Raw genomic sequence first — 25,358 nt, 5'->3', positions numbered from 1 at the left:
ACTTAACTGCAACCTCCCTAACCTCTCAGAGATTGTTTTCTCATTTGTTAAGTGGAGATTAAAATACTATCTTTTTTTTTTTTTTTTTTTACGCTGATCAACTGTGGGGCCTCCAGCTTTCCTGAACCTCAGTTTTCTCATCTGGAACATGGATGTAATCTGATCTGCTTGTTCCCTTTAAAGGTGTGATGATTAAATGAGAACACAGAAATAACAGTATTATCTTCAGGGTGATTTTAACAATCAAAATCGGCAGGGACATAGTAGAAGATTTAAAACTATATGTAATATTATTGCTACTACTATGTGAAATGACAGTAACACATTAACTATTTTTATGGAGTTTGTATTATTCTTCCATTTAATGAAATGGATACTTACCTTCAAGAGTGGTGCACACAATAATTCCAAGAGTTTGAGGGATTTCACATTGAATCTATATGCCGATCTACACCTATATTCAATTTCTTTAAATCCATGTGATCAGTCAACAAATATCAAAAATGAGAATTGAGCTAGGAGCTCTTAACTTTTAATGTCACAGACACCTTTGGCTTTTGGCAGTCAGCTGAGGTCTCTGGACCCCTTTCTTGGCTTAATGTTTTTAAATGCATAAAATAAAATATATAAGATTATAAAAACAGTCAATTATATTGAAATATATAATTTTCAAATTAAAAAATGAGTGGAATAGTAATATATGTGCTTCTTTATTAACATATTAAATAAGATTTTGTGGCAGTTCTAGTAACTGCTGTGATTGTGAAGTATCAGTGATATTTTGAAATATTTATAACAACTGAAATGTGGTAAGAATATATTTTTGATTTATATGAATAAAAATGTCCCAGAGACTGCTAACACTTCTGTAGTTTTTACCTACATTTCAATTACAGCTTAATGAAAGTAGAGATGAGTTTCTTCCTTTTTTTTTTTTTTGAGATGGAGTCTCACTCTGTTACCCAGGCTGGAGTGCAATGGCGTGATCTTGGCTCACTGCAACCTCCACCTCCCAGACTCAGTGATTCTCCTGCCTCAGCCTCCCGAGTAGCTGGGATTACAGGTACCCGCCACCATGCCTAGCTAATTTTTTTTGTATTTTTATTAGAGACAGGGTTTCACCATGTTGGCCAGACTGGTCTCAAACTCCTGACCTCAGGTGATCCGCCCACCTCAGCCTCCCAAAGTGCTGGGATTACAGACGTGAGCCACTGTGCCTAGCCGAGATGAGTTTTTTTATATCCCCCATTAAAATTCATGGAGTTCCTGAATTCTATCCCTGATCCTCTTGGGGGAATCCACTGCTCCCCAGCTAAGAACCTCTGGTTTAGATAAAAGAGGCTGTTCATTAGACTAAGTGCCTCCTGGACTGAAAGTCCCTGGATAGCTCTTTTCACAGTGGAACCTCATGGGAACCGTCAGTTTGAAGACAAAGCTCAGGAATCTTGAGTGGCCCTGTAGGCCTTTCTAGGGATTTACAGTTCTGCAGACTTAAAGCTGCTAGGGACGGGAAAAGTGTCAGTTGACAGCAAAATCACAGGTGGCAAATTTTGTGCAATACTGATACTCTTTATTCTGAATTTTGGCAAAGACGCGTGTCCCCTGCATGAGTAAGATCTGATTCATCATTTTCCCAGCCCACAGAACACTTGGTAATTCTAATTCTGCTTTGAGGCAATGTTTACAGCTTGTTTTTATCTTTTTCTAATTATTTGATAACTGTTTCTTATTGGGGGCTGTGAGTTCTCTCTTTGTGATTTATTTATTTTTCTGCTATTACTATAATCTTTAGAGAAATTACAATTATTATAGAAACTACAAATGTTTTTTTCTCCTTTCTTTTGGCTTTTTTCCATTAAAGAATTGAAGTTGTGTTAAATTTCTAACACCTGAAGGACTTACTACTAAGATGAATGGAAAATTACGTACTTAAATAAAAATTTCTCTAAAAAAATCACCAAGACAAGGCCTAGTCTGTAAAAGAGGGAATTTGCATGTGGATTCTTTTGAGTTGAGTGTTGGGTTCTTTGGTTTCACAGAGGCATTTCAAGTAATAGAATTCTGCAGAAAACCTAAATGGAGTGATCTGGCCTTCTATTTACAGGGTAGACCTTGAAGTTGTCCAGTCAAGACAACAGCTTACTCTGTCTGCCCCACTTTGATGGGCACTGGTGAGACTATAGATCATGATAGTCCCTGACAATAAGAAATTTCCAAACCAACTGAAAGATCAGTTCATCTATATAAAAAACAATTGGATACTACTCCACTATAGCATTTAAGACTCAAAGAACAGAGATCATAATAGCTTTTCTCAGTACTGTATGCCCAGAACACCTTGCACATACGAGTTGATCAATACATGATGAACAAGTGAATGAATGTTGTTATTAGAATTCAGGCAAAGGAAAAATCACTGGATTTCTGGTAGATGGCGAGACTTAAGGTGTGAAGGCTGTGGATTAGCCATGAGAAGGAGAAAGGCACTGCAGCTATAGGGAATGTGAAGCATGCAGCAATCAGATGACTGGAGTTAAGGGCTTCTCTTGGGAAACCTAGGCAGAGAAGTTTGATTGGACAATGTTAACAGAGAGTGAGGGATGAACCTAGACCTTAAGCATGTCAAAGACATGATAAGAAGATTGTTCCAGGATGACACTTCTTGTAGCATGAGACACAGCAGACTGAAGGGAGAAGAGACCAGAGGCAGCACCACCAGGATACTGTGCCAGATGAGGTGCTGAGAGTGCCACCTAGGTTGTGACACTAGGAATAAATAGAAAGTGTTTAATTCTGGAAACATTTAGAGGCAACAAATTTCCTGGAATGGGCATGAGCTTTAGGCAGCCCTCATTTTCAACTTTAGAGAACTGAGCAAGTCCCCAAAGAAGTGAGAAAAAAATATTCAAAAAGCTGGCAAATCACTGTTGCCAAGGACAAACAAATTACATTTTTCTTTTGGCAAGTACTTTTTTTGGAAAGAAATACTAAAGGCAATGAAGAGAGAATGACAGCAGAAACAACCAACATTTCTCTGGTTATTTGCAGTTTCAAGAACATTTTTGCATATCCAAGCCTATTTGAAACAATGGAAAACAGAGCAAAAACAGAATCATTATGAAATATATTTTTATCGTAGATAAGTTAGTATACTGTTTTACATGACAAAAAAATCAGTATCAAGTAGTATCTATTCTGAATATTCTCTCAATGGCAAGAACTAGAAGGAAAAGCCAAACAAAATTCTTATTTTGGGTCCTACTTTTCTATCTATTGCCTACTAAAGGTATAACTTCATTTGTAAAATGAATGTCCCTAAAAATATATGCATAGCTGTCATATTACCTTCAAATCTAAGGAGGGAAAAAAGCTATTTCAATGTATGATTGAAAATAAGTATGTTTTAAGTTAAAAATAATTTGTAATATGATATAAACACACCCCGGGTCAGGCAAAGTGGGTCATGCCTATAACCCCAGCACTTTGGGAAGCTGAGGCAAGAGGACTGCTTGAGGCCATGAGTTTGAGACCAGCCTGGGGAACACAGTGAGATCTTGTCTCTACACAAATTTTTTAAAATTTAGCTGGATGTGCCCAGAAGTTTGAGGCTGCAGTGAGCTATCATCATACTATATTGTAGCCTGAGTGAAAGAACAAGGCCCTGTCTATAAACAAAATGAAACAAAATAAAGGCTCCCAAATCATCTACTTTGTAAGTTCAGATTTTCACCTATGATTTATGGATTGTATAATACTCTTTTTCTATGTTTATGCACATACATACATGTACATATATTCATATATATACACACATATATACACATACTTACATATCACAGTACAGAATGCCTAAAGAAAGTACTGAGTGGTATTCAATGTTACAGGACTGGAGGACCTTAAGGAATTCCTGAAACAGTGTTAGAGAAACCTCAGGGTCACTGGAGTCAGCTTGCGCCAGCTCATGGGAGTCAATTGTTAGCATCTTTTCCCAACTCCACATTTAGTGACATTGTGTTGATAGCTTAAAATCAGCCATGGTGGAATTATTTACACCACAGAAATCAGTAAACACTAGGAATTTTTGATTCTACTCACCCTTGCCACCAGCCAGTTATTAAGCATTTACAAGAATGCCGCTGTTCCTAAAATATATTTCAAGAATTACTGCTATAGAGAAGACACGATGCTAATGGAAAGGCATATAGAGATAAAAATGATGAAAGAGACAACTTTGAAGCAAAGGAATAAAATCAGATCTAAAAATAAAAGGAGATTCTTATGATAAACTCTGAACAAATGGATAGAAGCATTAAGAAGAGAAATGCCAGGCCGGGCGCGGTGGCTCAAGCCTGTAATCCCAGCACTTTGGGAGGCCGAGACGGGCGGATCACGAGGTCAGGAGATCGAGACCATCCTGGCTAACACGGTGAAACCCCGTCTCTACTAAAAAATACAAAAAAAAAAACTAGCCGGGCGAGGTGGCGGGCGCCTGTAGTCCCGGCTACTCGGGAGGCTGAGGCAGGAGAATGGCGGGAACCCGGGAGGCGGAGCTTGCAGTGAGCTGAGATCCGGCCACAGCACTCCAGCCTGGGTGACAGAGCGAGACTCTGTCTCAAAAAAAAAGAAGAAAAATGCCTTCCCTAGCTGAGAAAAAATATGTTTTAGTGTTCAAAAGGTTTAAAATGTACCAGGAAAAATTAATTGAAGGAACACAATTAAGGTTGGGAATGTCCTCAGTTTCTCAGAGAAAAGGAAAGTCTTGCAAGCATCTTAGCAGGAAAAAATAGGTTACCAACAAAGGTTACCAATGAAGGAACAAAAAACATGCTAGCTTCAGACTTTCTATAAACTGAAATATCAAAGTTTATTGACCAATATCTAAAACATTAGGGTTTTAAAGATAAAATACAGAACATGATTCAAGAACTATACATGAAGAGAAGTTTCTGTTCATCCTCCAAGATAATAGTCATTTTCAGAGATCAATGGCTAAAATATCTGACTCTCATGCATCTTTACTGAAGAAAGATTTTTAAAATTATATTTCCAGTTATCATCAGATAAATCAAAATCAAGGCTAAAGAATAAGTAAGTTGTGAGAAAAAAGACCATCAATGCATGGCCTAGAGTTAAGACTACATACTCATTATAAATATAATTACAATATTGAGTGCAAACACTACAATTCAATATTAAAAAGATAGTTAAATGATTAGCAAAAACCACAAATAACATGTGTGTTCATACGGGGGAGTAGGTGTGAAGGGGTGTCAAGTTCAAGGGAGAAGTAGAGGGACAATTGAAATGTATTAGATCATTGTGTAACACAGGAGGAGTCAAAAGTTATTGTTTCATCTTGACTTTGGTAATTAGATAAATACCTGTTAAAGTATGTTTTTAAAAATATGCCAATAGCCGCCAATTAGAACACACAACAGAATGTGAATGTACCTTTTGAATACCTTCAGATATACAAGTAAACATAGTTCACAGAGCAAAAGACAGAAACACTGTGTACAGTGCAGTAACATAAAAATCAAAACATAAAACAAGATGATAAAAATAAAACCATACACTCAATTTTTTTTTCTTGAGATAGGGTCTTACTCTGTCACAGCACAATCATGACTCACTGCAGCCTCAACCTCCATGTTCAAGTGATCCTCCCACCTCAGCCTCCTGAGTAGCTGTGACTACAGGTGAATGCCACCATACCCCGCTAATGTTTGTATTTTTTTGTAGAGATGGAGTTTTACCATGTTTTCCAGGCTGGTCTCAAACTCCTGGGCTCAAGCAGTCTGCCCACTTCAGCCTCCCAAACTGCTGGGGTTAGAGCAAACCACCACGCATGGCCCATACACTCAATTTTGACAATAAACATTGATCTTTTAAACTGCTGTCTTAAAAAGGCAAAGAGAATGAATTTAAAAATAGAAGTTAGCTACATGCTACATATAAAAGATAAACCTAAAATCCCGCATCACAAAGATTAAAAATACAGAGAAATGTAGTTATTCCACAAAAAGAACAAGCAAAAGAAAACAAAGGTAACTATGTTGATAGCAGTTAAAAACTTCAGGCCGGGCATGGTGGCTCACACCTGTAATCCCAGCACTTTGGGAGGCTGAGGCGGGCAGATCACGAGGTCAGGAGTTCAAGACTGGCCTGGCCAACATGGTGAAACCCTGTTGCTACTAAAAATACAAAAATTAGCCTGGAGTGGTGGCAGGCACCTGTAATCCCAGCTACTCGGGAGGCTGAGGCAGGAGAATCGTTTGAACCCAGAGGCAGAGGTTGCAGTAAGCTGAGATCACTTCATTGCACTCCAGCCTGGGTGACAGGGCGAGACTCCGTCTCAAAACAAAACAAAACAAAATGAATTCAAGGCAAAGAAACATCAACCAGCATAAAGAATATCACTTCATGTGAATAAATGCTATAATTTGTAATGAAACATGATGCTTATTAACCTTTGTTAATAAAGTTGTAAAATAACATCAAAATAAAGAGAAGCTTGATCGTAATAGGCAACTAATATATCACTATTATAATGACATATCAAGAATTTATATGTATATACACCCAGAAATTTTGTTCTCTATAAGAAACTCTGGGCCGGGCACAGTGGCTCCTGCCTATAATCCCAGCACTTTGGGAGGCTGAAGTGGGTGGATCACCTGAGGTCAGGAGTTTGAGACCAGCCTGGCCAATGCGATGAAACCCTGTCTCTACTAAAAAATACAAAAATTAACCCGGTATTGTGGTACGTGCCTGTAGTCCCAGCTACTTGGGAGGCTGAGGTAGGAAAATCGTTTCAACCCAGGAGGCGGAGGCTACAGTGAACTGAGATAGTACCACTGCACTCCAGCCTGGGTGACAGAGCAAGATTCCATCTCAAAAAATAAAAAATAAAAAATAAAAGAAGCTCTGTTTTAAGTATCCATGGATGACTTTTGGAAATTAATTATAAACTAGTATACCAAGAAATCTCAATAAATTCCAAAAAGTAGAAATAATTCAGTCCACATTTCTTGACCAGAGTGCCTAATTGAAAGCAGAAGCTCAACTGAAGAAACTTCAACTACTTAGAACCAAAAATTTTGCTCTAAATAATACTGGGTGAAGGCCAGGCATGGTGGCTCCCGCCTGTAATCCCAGCACTTTGGGAGGCCAAGGCGGGTGGATCACTTGAGGTCAAGAGTTTGAGACCAGCCTGGCCAACATGATGAAACTTCGTCTCTACTAAAATTCAAAAATTAGCGGGGTGTGGTGGCACATGCCTGTAATCCCAGTTACTTGGGAGGCTGAGGCAGGAGACCTGCTTGAGCCCACAAGGCAGAGGTTGCAGTGAGCTGAGGACGTGCTGCTGCATTCCAGCCTGGGCTATAGAGGAAGACTCTGTCTCAAAAAAAAAATTTTTTTTAATAAATAAATAAATAAACATTACTGAGTGAAAGAGGAAAGCAAATATAGAATAATTGGTTTAGAAAGCTAAAACAATACTTATCAAATTACACAAACTTTTCCCAAATTCTTATTTAGAAGTCATTTCATGACCGTATTTTTTTTTTACTTTTAAAAGGAGAGAAATCAAATCATGCAAATGCAAAAATATAAATTAGCTCCTAGTTTAATTATTGGTTTACTGATAAGTATCTAACAACTGGCTTTCCAAAAAAAGTATGCATATAAATGTATGTGCATTAAATTTTATATTTTACTATTTTGCATATATAAAGGATGTGTAGCATGCAACTTACAAATGATAAAATACACAATATTCTTTACTGTTAATTCCACTTAGTCAATCAATTCTCACACAATGTTTTCATTGACTTTTGTCAATGAAACTCTTATAAATGTAGCCAGCCAACCAATGGTTGAACTTGAAGAATGATTACAGTTCCAATATGAATTATGCTATTAACATTAATAAGACACAAGTGATATATGTCAAAGAGGTATGTCCAAAATCTGCTTGTTAATGATGTGAGTGCCTTCTTTGCTAAATCAAAGAATAGTTTTCAAGTATTGAGAGAATATTTCCTCAATATTTTGTGCTATTTCACAATGTTGTGGCTACAGACATGACCTACTTTTAAATTTAATTTGCTTCATTAATTGTGCTCTCTATCACTTTAAGTCTAAACAATCAACTGAACAATAAATCAAGCCCTGATTTGTAGTGTTTGATGTTTTCCATGGTATAGAATACTTCCATATTGGCCAATTCCAAGCTATCAGTGAGAGGTCACCAAACACGGAGTTGGGAAGAAATGTGCAGTAGCACTCCATTCTGTAGTATTTTCACCGTAGAGATACAATGGACATAAATAACTACAAGAACACAGGTAAAGTAACATGCAGAAAAATATTAGAAAGTAATGAGTTTTAAGTATTTCTTGCCTGTATAAGAATTTTAGGGCTGGGCGCAGTGGCTCATACCTGTAATCCCAGCACTTTGGGAGGCTGAGGTAGGTGGATCATGAGGTCAGGAGTTCAAGACCAGCCTGGCCAATATAGTGAAACCCCGTCTCTACTAAAAATACAAAAAAATTAGCCAGCCATGGTGGTGGGTGCCTGTAATCCCAGCTACTCGGGAGGCTGAGGCAGGAGAATCTCTTTGAACCTGGGAGGCAGAGGTTGCAGTGAGCCAAGATTGTGCCACTATACTCCAGTCTGGGCGACAGAGCAAGACTCCATCTCAAAAAGAATAAATAAATAGAAAGAATTTTAGATATGTAAGAAAGAATCACACATCACTTAATAAAAATTTTATTCAATAAATGATGCTGAAATAATTGGTTACTTATTTAACAACATTTAAAATGTAAAACTAGGCTGGGCGCAGTGGCTCATGCCTGTAATTCCAGCACGTTGGGAGGCTGAGGAGGGCGGATCACCTGAGGTCAGGAGTTTGAGGCCAGCCTGACCAACATAGAGAAACCCCTATCTACTGAAAATACAAAATTAGCCGCGTATGGTGGCACGTGCCTGTAATCCTAGCTACTTGGGAGGCTGAGGCAGGAGAATCGCTTGAACCCGGGAGGCAAATGTTGTGGTGAGCTGAGATCGCGCCATTGCACTCCAGCCTGGGCAACAAGAGCAAAACTCCGTCTCAAAAAAAAAAAAAGTAAAACTATGCTTAGCTTATATACTGCAAAAAACTAGGCCTTGGGCCACATGGGTTGTAGTTTGCTGACCCCTGATTTAGATCATCGCTTCATTCATCTACCAAGATTAATTACAGATTGATTATATATTTAAGTAAAAATACATGAACACAGAAAAATAAGCAAATGTATATTAAATGCCTGACAGGAGGAAGACTCTCTATGTTTAAGAGCGTCAGAAGAAATTTCACAGGGAAAGCTTTATAGATTTGACTAAAAAACTGTGGCAGCTTAATTAGTGGGATAAATAGAAAATATGGTGCCACTCCTTAAGCTGGCACATTTGCAGAAAATGGTTAGAGTCAGAAGATAAAGAAAATTATCACCCAGAATTTTCTGTGTAAGCTTTTCTAAATATCTCATCACTGTTATTTTTCAAAGGAACTTTAAAAAGCTATGTTCTCAAAAATAGTTCATTCTTTCACAATAGTTTGAGAAATGTTTTCCCAAAGTCAAATTTGAATCTCTCCTAGTGTGATCATATACCCTTCCTGACTGGCCTTATTATAATGAAAATAAAGAATAATTGGGCCAGGCATGGCAGCTCATGCCAGCACTTTGGGAGGCCCAAGTGGGCAGATCACTTGAGCCCAGGAGTTTGAGACCAGCCTGGGCAACATGGTGAAACCCCATCTCTACAGAAAAATACAGAAACTAGATGGGCATGGTGGCATGCTCCTGTAGTCCCAGCTACTCAGGAGGCTGAGGTTGGAGAATTGTTTGAACCCAGGAGACTGAGGCTGCCGCGAGCCATGATTGTGCCACTGCACTGCAGCCTGGGTGACAGAGTAAGACCCTGTTTGAAAACAAACTAAAAAGAAAAATTTTTGATGAATTTGAATATTCTGTCAACTTTTTAGTTATTCTGTCCCTTCTCCTCAAAAAAAGAGAAGCAATATTCATGTCCAATGTTGTCAAAACTCCATAAACAGTAAAAAACAACCAGTGTCAAGCTCCTTGGAGGTGGTGGGAATCTCAACAGGTAGCCAGAGCATGGGAACAGGGATCTGGGACAAATGTGTTCAAAGTTTGGTAATCAGGATGTTGGCATTCTATTATAAAGAGGTCCGCTGGGTGCGGTGGCTCACGCCTGTAATTCCAGCACTTTGGGAGGCCCAGGCGGGTGGATCACCTGAAGTCAGGAGTTTGAGACCAGCCTGACCAACATGGAGAAACCCCGCCTCTACTAAAAATACAAAAATGAGCCAGGCGTGGTGGTGGGCGCCTGTAATCCCAACTACTTGGGAGGCTGAGGCAGCAGAATTGCTTGAACCCGGGAGGCGGAGGTTGCCATGAGCTGAGATCATGCCACTGCACTCCAGCCTGGGCGACAGAGCAAGACTCTGTCTCAAAAAAAAAAAAAGGTCCCAGACACCAGACTGGAATATAAGAGTCAGAGAGCTCAAATGCCCAGGATGGGGGACCAGAAAGAAACAGGCAAGGTGTAACTCAAGCTACTGGGCACACTGCTGTAAGAGTGACAAAAATGCTAGTCAAGGCAGACCAGTTTAGGCACTAGCTTAGGGACTTGAAAGCAGCACTCCCCTTATAAGAGTAGCAGTGCCACAGTGGTGGGGTGTTGATAAAGGGAGCACTGCCTTTGTAGAATGCTAGAGCAAGCCAGAGACTTTGGGAGCATAATTATTTTCAGTGTCATACAAATAACACCAACATTACCTCGGCAGGAGTCGCATCGTCCTGTTGGTGATAGTTGTGTTAGACAGATTGAGATACAGGACCCCCGGGCAGCCCTCAGAAATGTGTCTCATTGATTCATCCTGCATGAAAAACAGAGGGGAGACGCTTATCAAATTATATCAGGCTTTGCAATTTCCCTATTATCTTTCTATTATCCCTCTTCCTGTTCCAGAAAAAAATACATGCAAGAGTTGCTTTCTTCATATTCTTTATCGGCTATTAGGTTGAAATGAAATTAAATAGAAGCCAATGCTTTTGCTCAAAGCATCATTACTCCCTCCTTTTCCCTTTCCTTGGAAATCAAGTCTCATTCCATCACAATGACACTTCATTAAAATGTGAACCCATGCAAGTTCAACTCTGTCACAAGAAATTTGAGCTCAAATGTCAAAGTGTCAAACACTTCTGACTCTTCCTATGCAGGAAAGCAATTAAAAACTCATCCATTTTAAACTTATTAAAATTATTCTGAAAGACAGGAATAGTAAACACTCTCAACAGTGGAACTTTAGTAACAGTCCATATTTATACACATATACATTTAGACATAGATGTGTGTGTGTAATTAAGCTTCTGTGGTTCTGTTAATTAAATATTTTAAATAGCTGAACAGATTTTCAACAGATTTATGGTAAGTTTGAGACGGCTAAAATAAAATATAGGCTACATACCAGTTGGGCAGGAGATTCAATGTTGGGGTTAGGGTGGGGGAGGATCTCAAAGATTCAAGCACCCTTTCCCCAGAAAGCTGAAAACTGAAGTAAGAGAGTAAGTACTGTGACCATGAAATAAGAGAGAGAGAAAAACAGAGGTTTCAATCACAGATCCTACAATGAAATTTACAAGACCAGATGAATTTCAAGCATTGATTGCAACAAGCTGCTTTTTGTACAGGTAACACTATAGAAAATACAATGAGTAGCAACAGGTTTCTATTTAATGATTGATGAATCTCCCCAGGAACATCAACAGGGCACCCAGTTTAAGTATTAGTGGTGTATGCAATGTTTGACACTACCTCAGTCCCGAAAAGAATAGACTGTTGCATCTATCTATCTGGAAGAGATTTAAATCATCACTAGGCTAGAAGATGTGGTTCTGAGAAGAATTCTGTATCAGAAATATGGCCACTCCTAACACCACTAAAGATAGTAAAGGTTTATTTTCAGCAGGATCATTGAGGTTTAACATTCCATTCATTACTATTTCCAGTAGTCATGGATTTTTAAAATAATAAAATCCTGCAGGTCAGAGCATCCATCACACTCAGATAGGAATTGGTTGATTTACAGGGGCAGCAAACCATGCCTTAAAGAGAACACAAGATTCTATTTGAAAGCTGTAAATCTATGTGATTCTGCTATAGGAAAGGTTCTATGCACCCATGCTGCATGAGAGGCCAGTGCAGAGCTTTTGATAAACACTAGTCTTAACTATAGTATTCAAGCTGTCAGCATTTTTTCTAGATGCCTCATCACCAAAATGAAGGATTTGAATAGGTGGGGATACACAAAATGTGTACAGTACAATTTTTTCCAAAAAGAATCGAGAGAATAACCATAATGTGTGGCACTGTATTTTAATACAAAGAAAATCTGTCTTTGGAAACGTTCGGCATGCCAATCAAGTATCAAAGTGATTATACACATGTTGAAAGACCTTGGCAAAATGCAAATGAGATGAGGCAAGGAGAGGAGAAAGAGCTGGCTTAAACACCCTCAGAGAGGCAGCCCCAAAGAAGATGAAAATGTGGGGATCAGGAAGAGGAAGATGGAGTAGCTTTATGTACCACAAAGAAATCTGACTTTCTGTTTGAGATGAGGAGGCAATCCATTCTCTACATTTTCCTGTCTAAAGAAGCTTGGACATCCAAACAAAATTAGACCACTCCCATTCTCAGATTGAGATGAGGAGGTAATGCATTCTCTACATTTTCCTGTCTGAAAAAGCTTGAACATCCAAACAAATTTAGACCACTCCCATTCTTAGTACTTAAAAGAACTCAGGATTTAATCCCCAAATGTTTGAACACATAAATGCAAAAACTGAGTACCTACATTGCAGAATGGCTTATGAATTTGTCCTCAATGTACTCAAATCTTTCTGAATGTAATATATTTCATAAGACAAGCTTAGAAATCAAAGCTCTTTGAATGAATGTTACCCAACTCCGTAAATGTAAGCCTGTGTCCCAGTCTACGTCTCAAAGGGAAAAACAATAGTAAAATGTAGCTGGATAAAATTATCGGCCCTGTATAATATTAGACTCCAAAATTGGACAAGACTTTGATGTTCACAAATTCAATGCAGATGGCATTGTTTTAACTTCCCTATTACAGGGCCAAACTCAAAGAATCTGATATTTTACTCAAGTACAGAACTGAAGCTCCCTGAGGACAAGAACTGAAAAATGATTCATTTTTTAATTCCCTCCAACACCTAGCAGAACATATTTAACATAGTAGGTGCTAAAACATCCACAGAAAGAGTAAATCCATTTGACAAACAACTTCATTATAACCACAGGCAGACATCTGGAGAATGTAGTAGTCAAGATTTAAAATCTTTCTTCATGAAGGAGCCCACGTTCACTTTGCTAGTGGAAAAAGAGTGCAACCAGAGAAAGTAGAACATTTTTTCTCTGATATGATCTTTGACATGTCTGTCTATGCCTCCATTTCTTGTGGATGACCCTCAAGGGCACTTTTGAACATAAAGAAACAGCTTATTTGTATTAAAGTACAAGCCACTGAGAAGATGCTTAGTTTCTTTATGGGTGGTTCTTTATGTTCTGCTGGTCAGGGATTAAACAACTAATTTAAATGCTGAATCTGTGTATTGAGGCAAGGAGTGGAGGAGTTCTGAGGGTCTTAAGATTTTTCTGTACACATTCTATTTGTGTATAATGCCTTCTATGTTTTGAAAAGATGTTTTACTGTGGAAATTAGGGGGATGGATTTCATGGGGAAAAATTACTAAAGGAGGATTTTCAAAGTGCTCAGTTCTAAAACAGGAGACATATATGTAAACGTAAGTGTTATACACAGTGTGAAGTATCTGTGTTGAAGTACTGAGACCATATGTAGCTCAGGAGAGAGAGAAATTAATTCTGTCAGCTGGGCACAGTGTCTCACGCCTGTAATCCCAGCTCTTTGGGAGGCCGAGGTGGGTGGATCACTTGAGCTCAGGAGTTCGACACCAGCCTAGCCAACATGGTGAAACCCCATCTCTACAAAAAAAAAAAAAAAATACAAAAATTAGCCAGGTGCAGTGGCACGTGCCTGTAATCCCATCTACTTGGGTGGCTGAGGCAGGAGAATCACTTGAACCCGGGAGGTGGTGGTTGTAGTGAGCCAAGATGGCGCCACTGCACTCCAGCCTGGACTACAGAGCAAGACTCCATCTCAAAAAAATAATAATAATAATAATTAAATTATATTAGAAATTAACTGTCAAAAAGTGAATAGAACTGCATAGGGCTGGGGGTTGAGAGAAAATGAAGGGTGACTGTTAATGGGCATGAGTTCTTTTAGCGGTGAGGGAAATGTTCTGAAGTTGGTTGTGGTGATGGTCACACAACTCTGCAAAAATACAAAACCATGAAATTGTACACTTTAAGTGGGTAAATTTAATCTCAATATAAATATAAATTTGTTATATCTCAATAAAGCTGCTTTTTAAAGGTCAATAAAAAAAGAGAATGGGAAGACTCAGTAGAGTTGAAGAGTGTGTTAAAGAATGAACAGGTGTTAGCCAGGTTGGGATAGGGGTGGTGGGGAAGGAAGGGTAGTCATTTAGGCAGATGGAAAAACACGTTCAAGGACACAATGAAACAGCATGACATGAACAGGGAACTTCCAAGTGGTTCAGTATTGAAACAGAGTAGAAATGTGAAAGAAAAAACTAGAAAGATGAGGCTGTAAAAGTGAGGCTGAGAGGTAGCAGGAAGGGGCCAATTCATGCAGTCTTTTCACCAGCGAGGAGGGCTTGGCCTTCATGATGGAGCTGGTGCCCCGTGACTGGCATTCCACAGCCAGGCGTTTCCTCCTATTACCTCCTGTCTCCTTAGGGACTTGTTCCGTGAGTTGCTGCAGCTGACTCTCCATCATCCTCTATAAACCTGTTTCCATTTCCCTGTCCCTGTTTTCCTTCTACCACTCTCTAAGACACTTTTCTGGAAAGATCAGTTTATGCCTAATGCCTCACCTTCTCACCTCTTGTCCACTTCACAATTCATTTCAAGTAGATTTCTGCTCCAATATCCCAATGAAACTGTTGTAGCAAAAACTGGCAGTCCCTTCTGATTCTCAAATCTACAATGCATTGTTTAGTCCTTTTCTTACCTGTTCACTTTGGTTCTTTCTGAAACTCTTTACTCACTTTCACTGTGTGATACCTCTTCATTGTCAACCTACTTCTCTTACTATTCCTTCTGAATATCCTCTGTCTGCTCCTAAAAGTCAGCATTCCGTAAGGCTCAACTTTAAGTCTTCTCCTCTTCTCATACCTTCTAAATTGATCTTATTCACTCTTATGATGTTAATTATGACTTATACATAGATGTCAACCCAAGGTGGGATCTCAATTCTAGTCAATGTTGTCCATTGCCTACTTGGTATCTCCAGATGGTTGCATTCACTAAGTATTATTGAATATGATATGCCAAAGTTTGTGCTGTTGTGCCATGACTACCACAAATAATAAGACACATCTCCTGCCCTTGGGGTCTCTTAGGCTAGTGGAAGAAGCTGAAACCCTACGGTTAAGGATACTTATCATAGGAACCTAGAGGAACAGCAGTGACCCCAGTCCTGGGAACCAGTGATGTCTTGGTAGAAGAGGTGGTAATAAGCCTTAAAGCCTGATAAAGAGGAAAGCACCACTTGGGGACAAAGGGAAAGGGCATTCTAAGCAAACAGCAAATGCACAACTGCAAGGAGCAACTTGGAGCATGCAGCAGAGGAAACTCAGTGGCTGTAGGCACTGCAAATTAGTGTGTACACAGAAACTGAAGCAAGTGAGGCTGGAAAGGGAGGCAGAGGCAAAACCACAGAGGGTCTTCAAGGTAGAGTAATATTAAGGGCATTGGCTTTATCCAGTTGTGTAGATGATGGGAGTGTGTATAGCTGATGAATGATGAGAGTGAAGTAGTCATATCCACCTTTTACAAAGAGTATAAAGTGCTCACAGAATGGAAGACAGGTTGGGGACAGAGGGAAAGACTGGAGACAGGAACCAGGAAGAAAGCAACTAGGGATACATATTCATTTCCATCTTCTTTGGTACAGCTGTTGATAGCCATGAAGATAAAATGAGCCTATCATGTCTACTGGGGCCCAATTTTTTTCTGTCTCATACACACATACCATTAAATATAAATACAGTTCACTTTGGGTAGTCATTGAAAAATTTCTACTTTCCAGAGGCTCCAACACTGAGCATACATCTACATGATTAACATTAGCATTGTACAGATGGAGTAAAATTTCTTGTCAATGTTTAACATAGTTTGCTGTTTTCCACATTGAATCCCAAATAAGCACACAAGCATCTATTCTGCATATTGGCACTCCAATGTAGCAAGTCAATCTATGTAAACAGCAGTAAAAATGGTTGCTTATACTCACTGTGAATGTTGGGCAGTCAGAGACATTCAGCTCTTGCAAGTTCCTACAGTGGCCTGAAGGAAATAAGTTATACATCACTAAACTACATATTGCAAATGTTTAAACAGAGTTTTTCTATCCTACATTGAATGCAGTGTATTCATTAGAAAACAAACAAAAACCTTGGCAAGTAACATGTTCTAAGTATATGGTTTCTTTTCCGAGAAAAATGACTTTTTTGGGCTTCAGAATTAAAATACATAGACATGTTTATTATTGTTTGAGGATTATAGGAGTAAGGGGAAAAGAGAAAAATACTACTGTGGGAAAAACACTATATACTCAGAGCTTTTAGCTTGAAAGCACTTGAAGAAAACCAATCTGGTTTTTTGTGCCTGCTTTTTTATTTTTTTGTTTTCATTTAACATTTTATTATGAAAATTTTCAAACATATACAAAAGTGGAAAGAATTGTACAATAAATAATCTATATAGCCACTGCTTGGATTCTATTTTTTACTGTATTTGCTTTATCATATATCCACCCACTCATTCATCTCTCTATACATCCCTTAATCATCTTATTTTTGTATGCATTTCAAAGTAAGTTGCAGACACTAGTACACTTACCTCAAATACTTCAACATGTATATCATAAATAATTCAGCATATATAATAATAAACAGAATAGTTGACATGATTTTGTTTAGGTCAGACTTATATAAAATTTATAATGAATTGTAAATAGACAAGTGGAAGGTCAGAAAGTCTAACTGACTAGCTCTGGGACCAGAGGCCAGTGCACAGCTTATAATCTCTCGGGGAAAATGAGACATGTATACAAACAGTTAGATGGCAAAGTGCTTCACAACCAGTGCCCTGCATCTCAGTGGACAGTAAGTAAAACTCCAAATCTGAGACAGAAGAGAAGCAGCTAGGGAGGCTACACAAACCAGTGACTGGGAGGAATGCTTGAAGCAAAGAAAAGGGAAGGCATTCTAGGTGGAGACCCCATGAAGCAGGAAAACTCCAGGCAAGAGGGCGATTCTGGTGTTCAAACTGTCACAACGAATAGAAAACACATTTGCTGCTCATAACCACACAGCCCCACGCTAGTAACAACAGACATGCTAGTAGTTATAAATCCATTTTGAACATTTCTTCCTTTGCCAAGAATGGACTGCATCCTAAGTGATATATGCAAACCAGAAATACTTTCAGAATTTTAAAAAGTGAAAACAATTGTTAAAAATCTGCACATCCTGGAAGTCCTCAATAATATTTAATAAGGAGAAAATAGATTTCCCAAGCAATATAAGTTTACAAAATAAATGTTCTTACAGAATACAGTAGTTATTCTGTTTGTTTGTTTCATTTTTTTGAGACAGAATCTCACTCTGTCACCCACACGAGAGTGCAAGTGGCACCATGTTGGCTCACTGCAGCCTCAACCTCCCAGGCTCAGGCGATCCTTCCACTTCAGCAACCCCCACTCCCATCCCCAAGTAGCTGACACTACAGGTGCATACCACCATGCCTGGCTAATTTTTGTATTTTTTGTAGAGACGGGGTTTCCGCATGCTGCTCAGACTGGTCTCCTGGGCTCAAGAGATCTGCCTGCCTCAGCCTCCCAAAGTGCTGGGATTGCAGGCATGAGCCACCGCACCCGGCCAGAATAGTTATTTGAGAGTAATTCATCAGTTCAACAAATACTTAACAAGGAAATATAGCAGTTAACAAAATAGACAAAAATATTTTCCCTTAAGGAGTTTACTTTCTAGTGGGGAGAGACTAACAGTAAACAAAAGAAGTGAAATACCGTATCTACTTTGACAGATGGTGATAAGTGCTATGGAGAAGAAATAAAACAAGAAAAGGGATTGGGAGCACCCAACAAGTGGGAGGAAGTGTGATTTAAAATAGGGCTGAACAGGAAGTTTTCACTGAAAAGGTAACATTTGAGCCAAGACGTGCAGGAGATAACAAGGACAGTGCCATTTACTCCAAGCATCTCTGGAGCCCACACCCAACATGGTTGGTGACTGGGAGACAGAAAAGGATAGGAGAAAAAAAAAAAAAAAAGCTCAGGAAGACAACCATTCAAGTCCTACCCTTGTGTGTGCATCTCAAGGCTGTGTTCTTTTAAAAGAAGGAGAATTCTTTTAATTTCTTAAATCCGATGTGATGATGAACCACAGGCTTCAGTTTCAATCATGCTGAGTCCTAACATTTGTGACTACTTCCCCCGGGGTGGCCACTGTGAAGCATCTTTTGCGCATGAGCCTATTTTATCCTCTCAACAATATTAGGAGGTACCCTTGGTCCCGTTTTACAGATGCTGAAGATGACCTGGGTTGATGTACTTAAGCAGGTAAGAGACCCTTGATTCAAACTCAGGGCATAAACATTCAGCCTCTAACCCAGACAACTAAGAGGGGAAGAAGCTTTCTATGTCACTGTTCTGTGGATCTAGAAGGCCTTTGCCTTAAAAAGTCTGTTCTTATCTGTCAGTAATACAGTGCTTGCAATGGGCCTTAACTTTTAATATATATTTTTTTCTCTTTCAACCTAGGGACTCCACATACCGCAGCTGGGTCTCACTGTTCCAGAACTGCATTAGTTAAGATTACCCAAACTTGGATTTCAAAGGAATACTTTCATTGTTCCGTCTGTAACACGAAGTAATTGGGGCCAGCTGGATGTCAGGATGCGTGTGGTTACCATTGTAATCTTGCTCTGCTTTTGCAAAGCTGCTGAGCTGCGCAAAGCAAGCTCAAGCACTGTGAGAAGCCGAGTGAATCATGGCCGGGCGGGTGGAGGCCGGAGAGGCTCCAACCCGGTCAAACGCTATGCACCAAGCCTCCCGTGTGACGTGTACACATATCTCCATGAGAAATACTTAGATTGTCAAGAAAGAAAATTAGTTTATGTGCTGCCTGGTTGGCCTCAGGATTTGCTGCACATGCTGCTAGCAAGAAACAAGATCCGCATATTGAAGAACAACATGTTTTCCAAGTTTAAAAAGCTGAAAAGCCTGGATCTGCAGCAGAATGAGATCTCTAAAATTGAGAGTGAGGCGTTCTTTGGTTTGAACAAACTCACCACCCTCTTACTGCAGCACAACCAGATCAAAGTCTTGACGGAGGAAGTGTTCATTTATACACCTCTCTTGAGCTACCTGCGTCTTTATGACAACCCCTGGCACTGTACTTGTGAGATAGAAACGCTTATTTCAATGTTGCAGATTCCCAGGAACCGGAATTTGGGGAACTACGCCAAGTGTGAAAGTCCACAAGAACAAAAAAATAAAAAACTACGGCAGATAAAATCTGAACAGTTGTGTAATGAAGAAGAAAAGGAACAATTGGACCCGAAACCCCAAGTGTCAGGGAGACCCCCAGTCATCAAGCCTGAGGTGGACTCGACTTTCTGCCACAATTACGTATTTCCCATACAAACACTGGACTGCAAAAGGAAAGGTTTGTACTTTTCTTACTTCTTCATTTTCATGAATAACTTGAAATGCTCTTTGAATCTTATAATCCTCCCTACACCCCACCATGTCTTGGAATTCTCGATGTCACTTCCACCAGAAACCTTTCCCCATTGGCAATGGAATTTACCCCAAGTTTTCTTGGGGTCCAGACTCAAGGCAGTTGGTAATTAAAGGACAATGACAAGAGGGAAGGAGGTATCCTCAGTAGGGCAGCCATTTGGGTTCTACTCATTTGCACATCGCAAGCTGTCACTGTAAGGAGTTCCTTTCATCTTAAATCCAATTTAACTTAGGTAGGTAAACCAAGGGGTATGAAAATAAGTACAAATGCCATCTATATAACCTGACTTACACTGATTAAAGTCAAAACATGGTGTGCATCTGTAAGAAGATAACCTCAAAGAGAAAACATTTGCAGAACAGGACTGTGAGAGCACTCTGAAACAGAGTGAAAGTGATGGCGCTTCTGTATTTCTTATCATTTAGTCCCAAGGTTTTAATAAATGCTCCTTTTTTTTTGAGATGGACTGTCGCTCTGTTGCCCGGGCTGGAGTGCAGTGGCACGATCTTGGCTCACTGCAACCTCCACCTCCCGGGTTCAGGCACTTCTCCTACCTCAGCCTCTCAAGTAGCTGATTTTAATAAATGCCTCTTAACGTCCTATATCTTAATTATTTCCAAATTACCCAGAATAAAACAATAAAAATTTAAAGAACTAAATTTAAAATATTTAACCTAACTATGAGACTAAGGAAATCTTTCTAGAATATTACCTACTTCCTGCAAATCATTACTGGGTTTTGCAACCGATGCAATCTTGTGCTAGTATTATGCAGGATTTGCACATGCAAGATAAAGTCATGAGCTAAGAAAACAGATGGGAGATTTCAGTAATGCTCTTGACATGTTAGTGAAGACTGATGTTCTCAAAGTGTGGTCTGGGAACTGCTAATCTACCCTACAATAACGAACCATATAACAATGTCTATATGTTTCATTTCTGGCATGGTTTAATAACTTATTTGTAATATTAAATTAAAGCCAGATGTCATTAAGTGAGGTTCATATACAGCATGGTATCATTTCTTCCACTTATTTTGGGAAATTTTGCTATGTTTTGTTTCTTTAAGGGCAAGAGAAAGGGAAAGTTCAGAGAGGAGGTCCTGGCTCCACCCAAGAGAATGTTAGGCAGGAATTTATTAACATTGTCAGGCAACCTGAACCAGAAGTAAATTTGTCCACTTACCAGCAAAGTCATGCTCAAGCCTTGCCCCACCGCCCCACTCCCCCGCCCCCCACCCCAACTGTAAAGATGGCACCTGGTTAGATCCCACAGCAGCCATGTGGCACAGGGAGGTTTGCATACCAAGACACCCTGTGAACGGTATATAATTCAGTCCCATAGGAGAGCAGTTACATACAGCGTCATAACCTGGGACATGCCATTCTAGGCTCCAGGTACCCACACACATGCTGTTTACAACTTCCAGGAAGACAGTAACATTCCCATTTACAGATGAGGAAAATGAGGCTCAAAGAGGTTCAGTCACTTGACCATGGGTCTCACAGGTAAGTAGCAAAGCTAAGAAGTGAATCTTGGTCTACCTGAGTCAGAGCCTATGTGCGCTCTACTTCACCCTGCAATCTTCCAGAATTAATCTGTGCATATTCAAACAATCAGCTGCCTCAACAATGCAAGCATTAGGGAATTTCGAAAAGTAAGTAAATGTAGTTTTTCTGTAGCCAGAGTGGGTAGAATTTCCCGGATATTGTTATGCTGAGTCCTTAGTGCTTCATGCTGAAGAGCATGTTTATTAGAATTTCCTTTGTGGTGCTTAGATTGAAAACTGGAATTACATATTTTTAATACTAATACAAAGCTACTCTCCTAGATTTTAGTTAGAATACTTGATATTGCTGAGGATCTAACCTCAAGCTACAGTGAATTTGCACTTGTTGTATCAGGTGTAAATGAGAAAAGTAAATAGTATTAAGTTTATTAATTATCTGAGAAAAATACCATCTACACAAGATTTAAAACTTCTACAACGAGACTACACTGTGTTCTAAGAAGAGATAACATGTGAGGAAATATCTCTTTTTCACTGCTTTTATGCTCTTGGGCCATTCCCTCCCCCAGTGAGCCTATTTCTGCTTTTGTGTTTTTTCCTTTTTTCCCATAATATTTTTATCTTGAAAAACATCAGCTTATAAAAATATAAGTACATTTTTATTGCTTTCTTTCTTCAACTTATTGTTGTCTAAACACAACCTTCCAGAAATGCCCCATAAATTCATACCCCCTGCTTTAAAAATACACATCATTTACTGAAACACAATATAAATAAGGTTTCATGACATATACACTTAGCATATATAATATTGGGTCATCAAAGAACAACTTAAGTTTCTCCAAGTGTTAATGACTATGTAATTTAGAGCCTATTATTTTAGATTATAAGACGAAGGGTAGGCCAGGTGCGGTGGCTCATGCCTGTAATCTCAGCACTTGGGGAGGCAGAGACAGGCGGGTCACTTGAGGTCAGGAGTTCGAAACCAGCCTGGCCAACAAGTTGAAACCCCATCTCTACTAAAAATACAAAAAAAACAAAAACAAAAAAAATAGCCAGACATTGTAGCGGGCACCTGTAATCCCAGCTACTTGGGAGGCTGGGGCCTGAGAATCGCTTGAACTCGGGAGGCAGAGGTTGCAGTGAGTTGAGATTACGCCACCGCACTCCAGCCTGGGTGACAGAGCAAGCCTCTGTCTCAAAGGAAAAAAAAAAAAAAAATGAAGGGTAGCTTTGTCTTTTAATACTATCAATACAAATGGTTTTCACTATGGTTTATATAAATCTAGTGATTCATTTCATGATTTTTTTGTTATATTGCTGATTTCCATAAATTCAAAGGGAAAAGTCTTGTTTATTAAATTCCCTTTGGTAGTGGCTGCCACAGAGCCATGTGCCTTAGATTGATGATGATAACTGGACTGCAACCTTTGAAAGTGAAAATACACAGAAGTTAAAAATCATGGCTAGAATTCAAGTGTGACAACCTGAGGTTCTGTACGAGTATACCACATACACATGGTCACAAATAGAGAACCTGCATACAGATTCCCCAACTCGGAGTTGAGCCTTGCCCAGCTGACTTGTAATGAGTCAGATGGTGTGTGTAGGGGACCTAATATGTGCCAGTTCAACCACACAGACCTCAATAATCACTATGTATTTTTCCCTTAAATATCTAATGGCAAGAAAAATAAATAATAGCTTTATTCACTGAGAAACAGGTACTTTGCCAAGAAATCCTAGTTTTTCAAAGGGAATAAATGTGAGACTAATTGAAAGGCATATTTATGCCATATTGAGGTAAATGGATTTGCCAAGAATATGTGAAAGTCAGAGTTTTTAAACTGCTGTTACTTTCACATTGACCAGAATAGTTTACCATTTTTAAGGAGTTATTTTCCTTCTAACATCAGATGGGGGAGAGTTATGCAGGTACATTACCCTTAGCTGCCTCCCAAGTTAAGGGCACAATTTTACTACAGCTTGAACAATAGTTAAGAATTTTGTATATGCAATAAACAGGGCCATTTATGTCTCTTTTCTTACTATTACAAGCTTTCAGAGTACTTCTGAGGTGGCTGACAACCAAGAGAGCCTGCTAAATGGGGAAACTACCTGGAGAAATTTCCTAATTTCCTCCTCAAAATCAACAAGGTTTGGCTGGAGGAGGAGCAAGCTTGTAAGGGGTAATAATCAAGTAAATATGGTATTTGTTGAGGCATTTACCAAGAATTTGGGGTAGCAGTATATATGAAATGTGCATACCACATAGTACCTGAACTAGAAATAAGGGAATTGATCAAATTCTCCTTCTGGTCTGGGGAAATGTATATTTATATACTCTTCATCAAAAGCAAACACTGTGCATCAGTATTTGCAATTCTCATTCAAGTTCTAAGGTAAAAGAAGTAAAGAATTTTTCTATTCATCAACACAGCAGATGAGATTTTCCTGTGTTTTTCTAAGCCACACTAGGAAAGCCTTTGCTTTGCATTTCCTGGTATTACTTGTGGATGCTATTTTTACCCTGGACTGCTGCTGACAATCCCAAAATGGATTCTGCAGTTTATATTCTTTTTCCAGCACCCACAGATCTGCCACATTGCCTAGGCCGAGTGTCAGAGTGTTCTCATAAACTTTTTTTTCTACCCATTTATTTGTGGTTAACCCACTTTAGCTTGCCCTACAATGGTTGCTCTGTCATCCACCCTCATGTCCAGCCCAGCAGATGTGGGTTCAGTAAGCAAGTCCTGAGAAACAGGCTGCTTTCTAGAACCTAGGAGGTGCTGACTCTGGTGACAAGGATGACCTACAGGTCTTAATGGCTTTATAGGGCCTTAGTGAGGACTCTGGCTTTCATCACAATGAGATTGGAAGTCACTGGAAGATTTAGCACATGCTAAGGCTTGTTTCATACCAACATTCTTTGGCTTTAGATATTCCTTACCCCTTTTCTTTAAGAGCTGATTCTTCAATTACACAGATATAATGGTGACCGAGAAAATGGGGGCAAAAAGAGCATAATAACCTAAATATTATTAAATTTTCCAGAGTTGAAAAAAGTGCCAAACAACATCCCTCCAGATATTGTTAAACTTGACTTATCATACAATAAAATCAACCAACTTCGACCCAAGGAATTTGAAGATGTTCATGAGCTGAAGAAATTAAACCTCAGCAGCAATGGCATTGAATTCATCGATCCCAGTAAGTTCCCCTGTATAGCCCCTTCAATGGGTGGCAAGTGTTCTGTGATTTTTTTTTTCTATGGCAACACTTATATGCAGTAAATTTAGTTTAAAAATAACTGGACTAAACTAAATAATAAAGCACCAGTTTTAATTAAACATGACACTTATATTAGGAGTTGTTTGGCACTCAGAGAAACACTTGCCAAACTGCTGCTTTATGAAGTATGTAACACCACATATTACTACCATTTATTGTTAGCCCAAATAGTGTGTTATAGAATAGATTTTTAAAGTAATATATGGCAAATGGTCAGTAGTGTGCTAAAATGAAGTGATTTTTTTTTTTTTTTTTTTTTTTTTTTTGAGATGGAGTCTCGCTTTTGTTGCCCAGGCCAGAATGCAATGGTGTGATCTCAGCTCACTGCAACCTCTGCCTCCTGGGTTCAAGCAATTCTCCTGCCTCAGCCTCCCAAGTAGCTGGGATTACTTACAGGCATGTGCCACCGTGCCTAGCTAATTTTGTATTTTTAGTAAAGATGGGGTTTCATCATGTTGGTCAGGCCGGTCTCGAACTCCTGACCTCAGGTGATATGCCCACCTTGGCTTCTCAAAGTGCTGGGA

At 39.2% G+C, this 25,358-nt stretch overlaps 2 protein-coding genes across 20 annotated transcripts in view; one reads left to right on the top strand and one right to left on the bottom strand.

Annotated features, from left to right (window-relative positions):
- The window catches only part of LOC105475890 (F-box and leucine rich repeat protein 13), a 273,121-nt gene that overhangs the window by 106,775 nt on the left and 140,988 nt on the right, over nt 1–25,358 (bottom strand). For all 18 annotated transcript variants that reach the window (XR_011621591.1, XM_071093958.1, XM_071093972.1 and 15 more), the window contains 2 exons: nt 16,499–16,551; nt 10,851–10,951 (listed from right to left, as the gene is read on the bottom strand). Coding sequence is in view for 17 of the 18 variants with exons in the window: in XM_071093958.1 (XP_070950059.1) it covers nt 10,851–10,951; nt 16,499–16,551 (154 nt within the window). In the remaining variant the exon portion in view is untranslated. The remainder of the gene's footprint in view (nt 1–10,850; nt 10,952–16,498; nt 16,552–25,358) is intronic.
- The window catches only part of LOC105475358 (leucine rich repeat containing 17), a 55,824-nt gene that overhangs the window by 2,267 nt on the left and 28,199 nt on the right, over nt 1–25,358 (top strand). For both annotated transcript variants that reach the window (XM_071093984.1, XM_011730544.2), the window contains exons 2-3: nt 19,049–19,955; nt 24,598–24,753. In XM_071093984.1, the coding sequence (XP_070950085.1) occupies nt 19,184–19,955; nt 24,598–24,753 (928 nt within the window). In that variant the 5' untranslated portion in view covers nt 19,049–19,183. The remainder of the gene's footprint in view (nt 1–19,048; nt 19,956–24,597; nt 24,754–25,358) is intronic.

This window comes from Macaca nemestrina, chromosome 4 (genome assembly GCF_043159975.1).
Source record: "Macaca nemestrina isolate mMacNem1 chromosome 4, mMacNem.hap1, whole genome shotgun sequence".
NCBI classification, from domain to species: Eukaryota; Metazoa; Chordata; class Mammalia; order Primates; family Cercopithecidae; genus Macaca; species Macaca nemestrina.
This window is presented reverse-complemented; position numbering and strand designations above follow the sequence as displayed.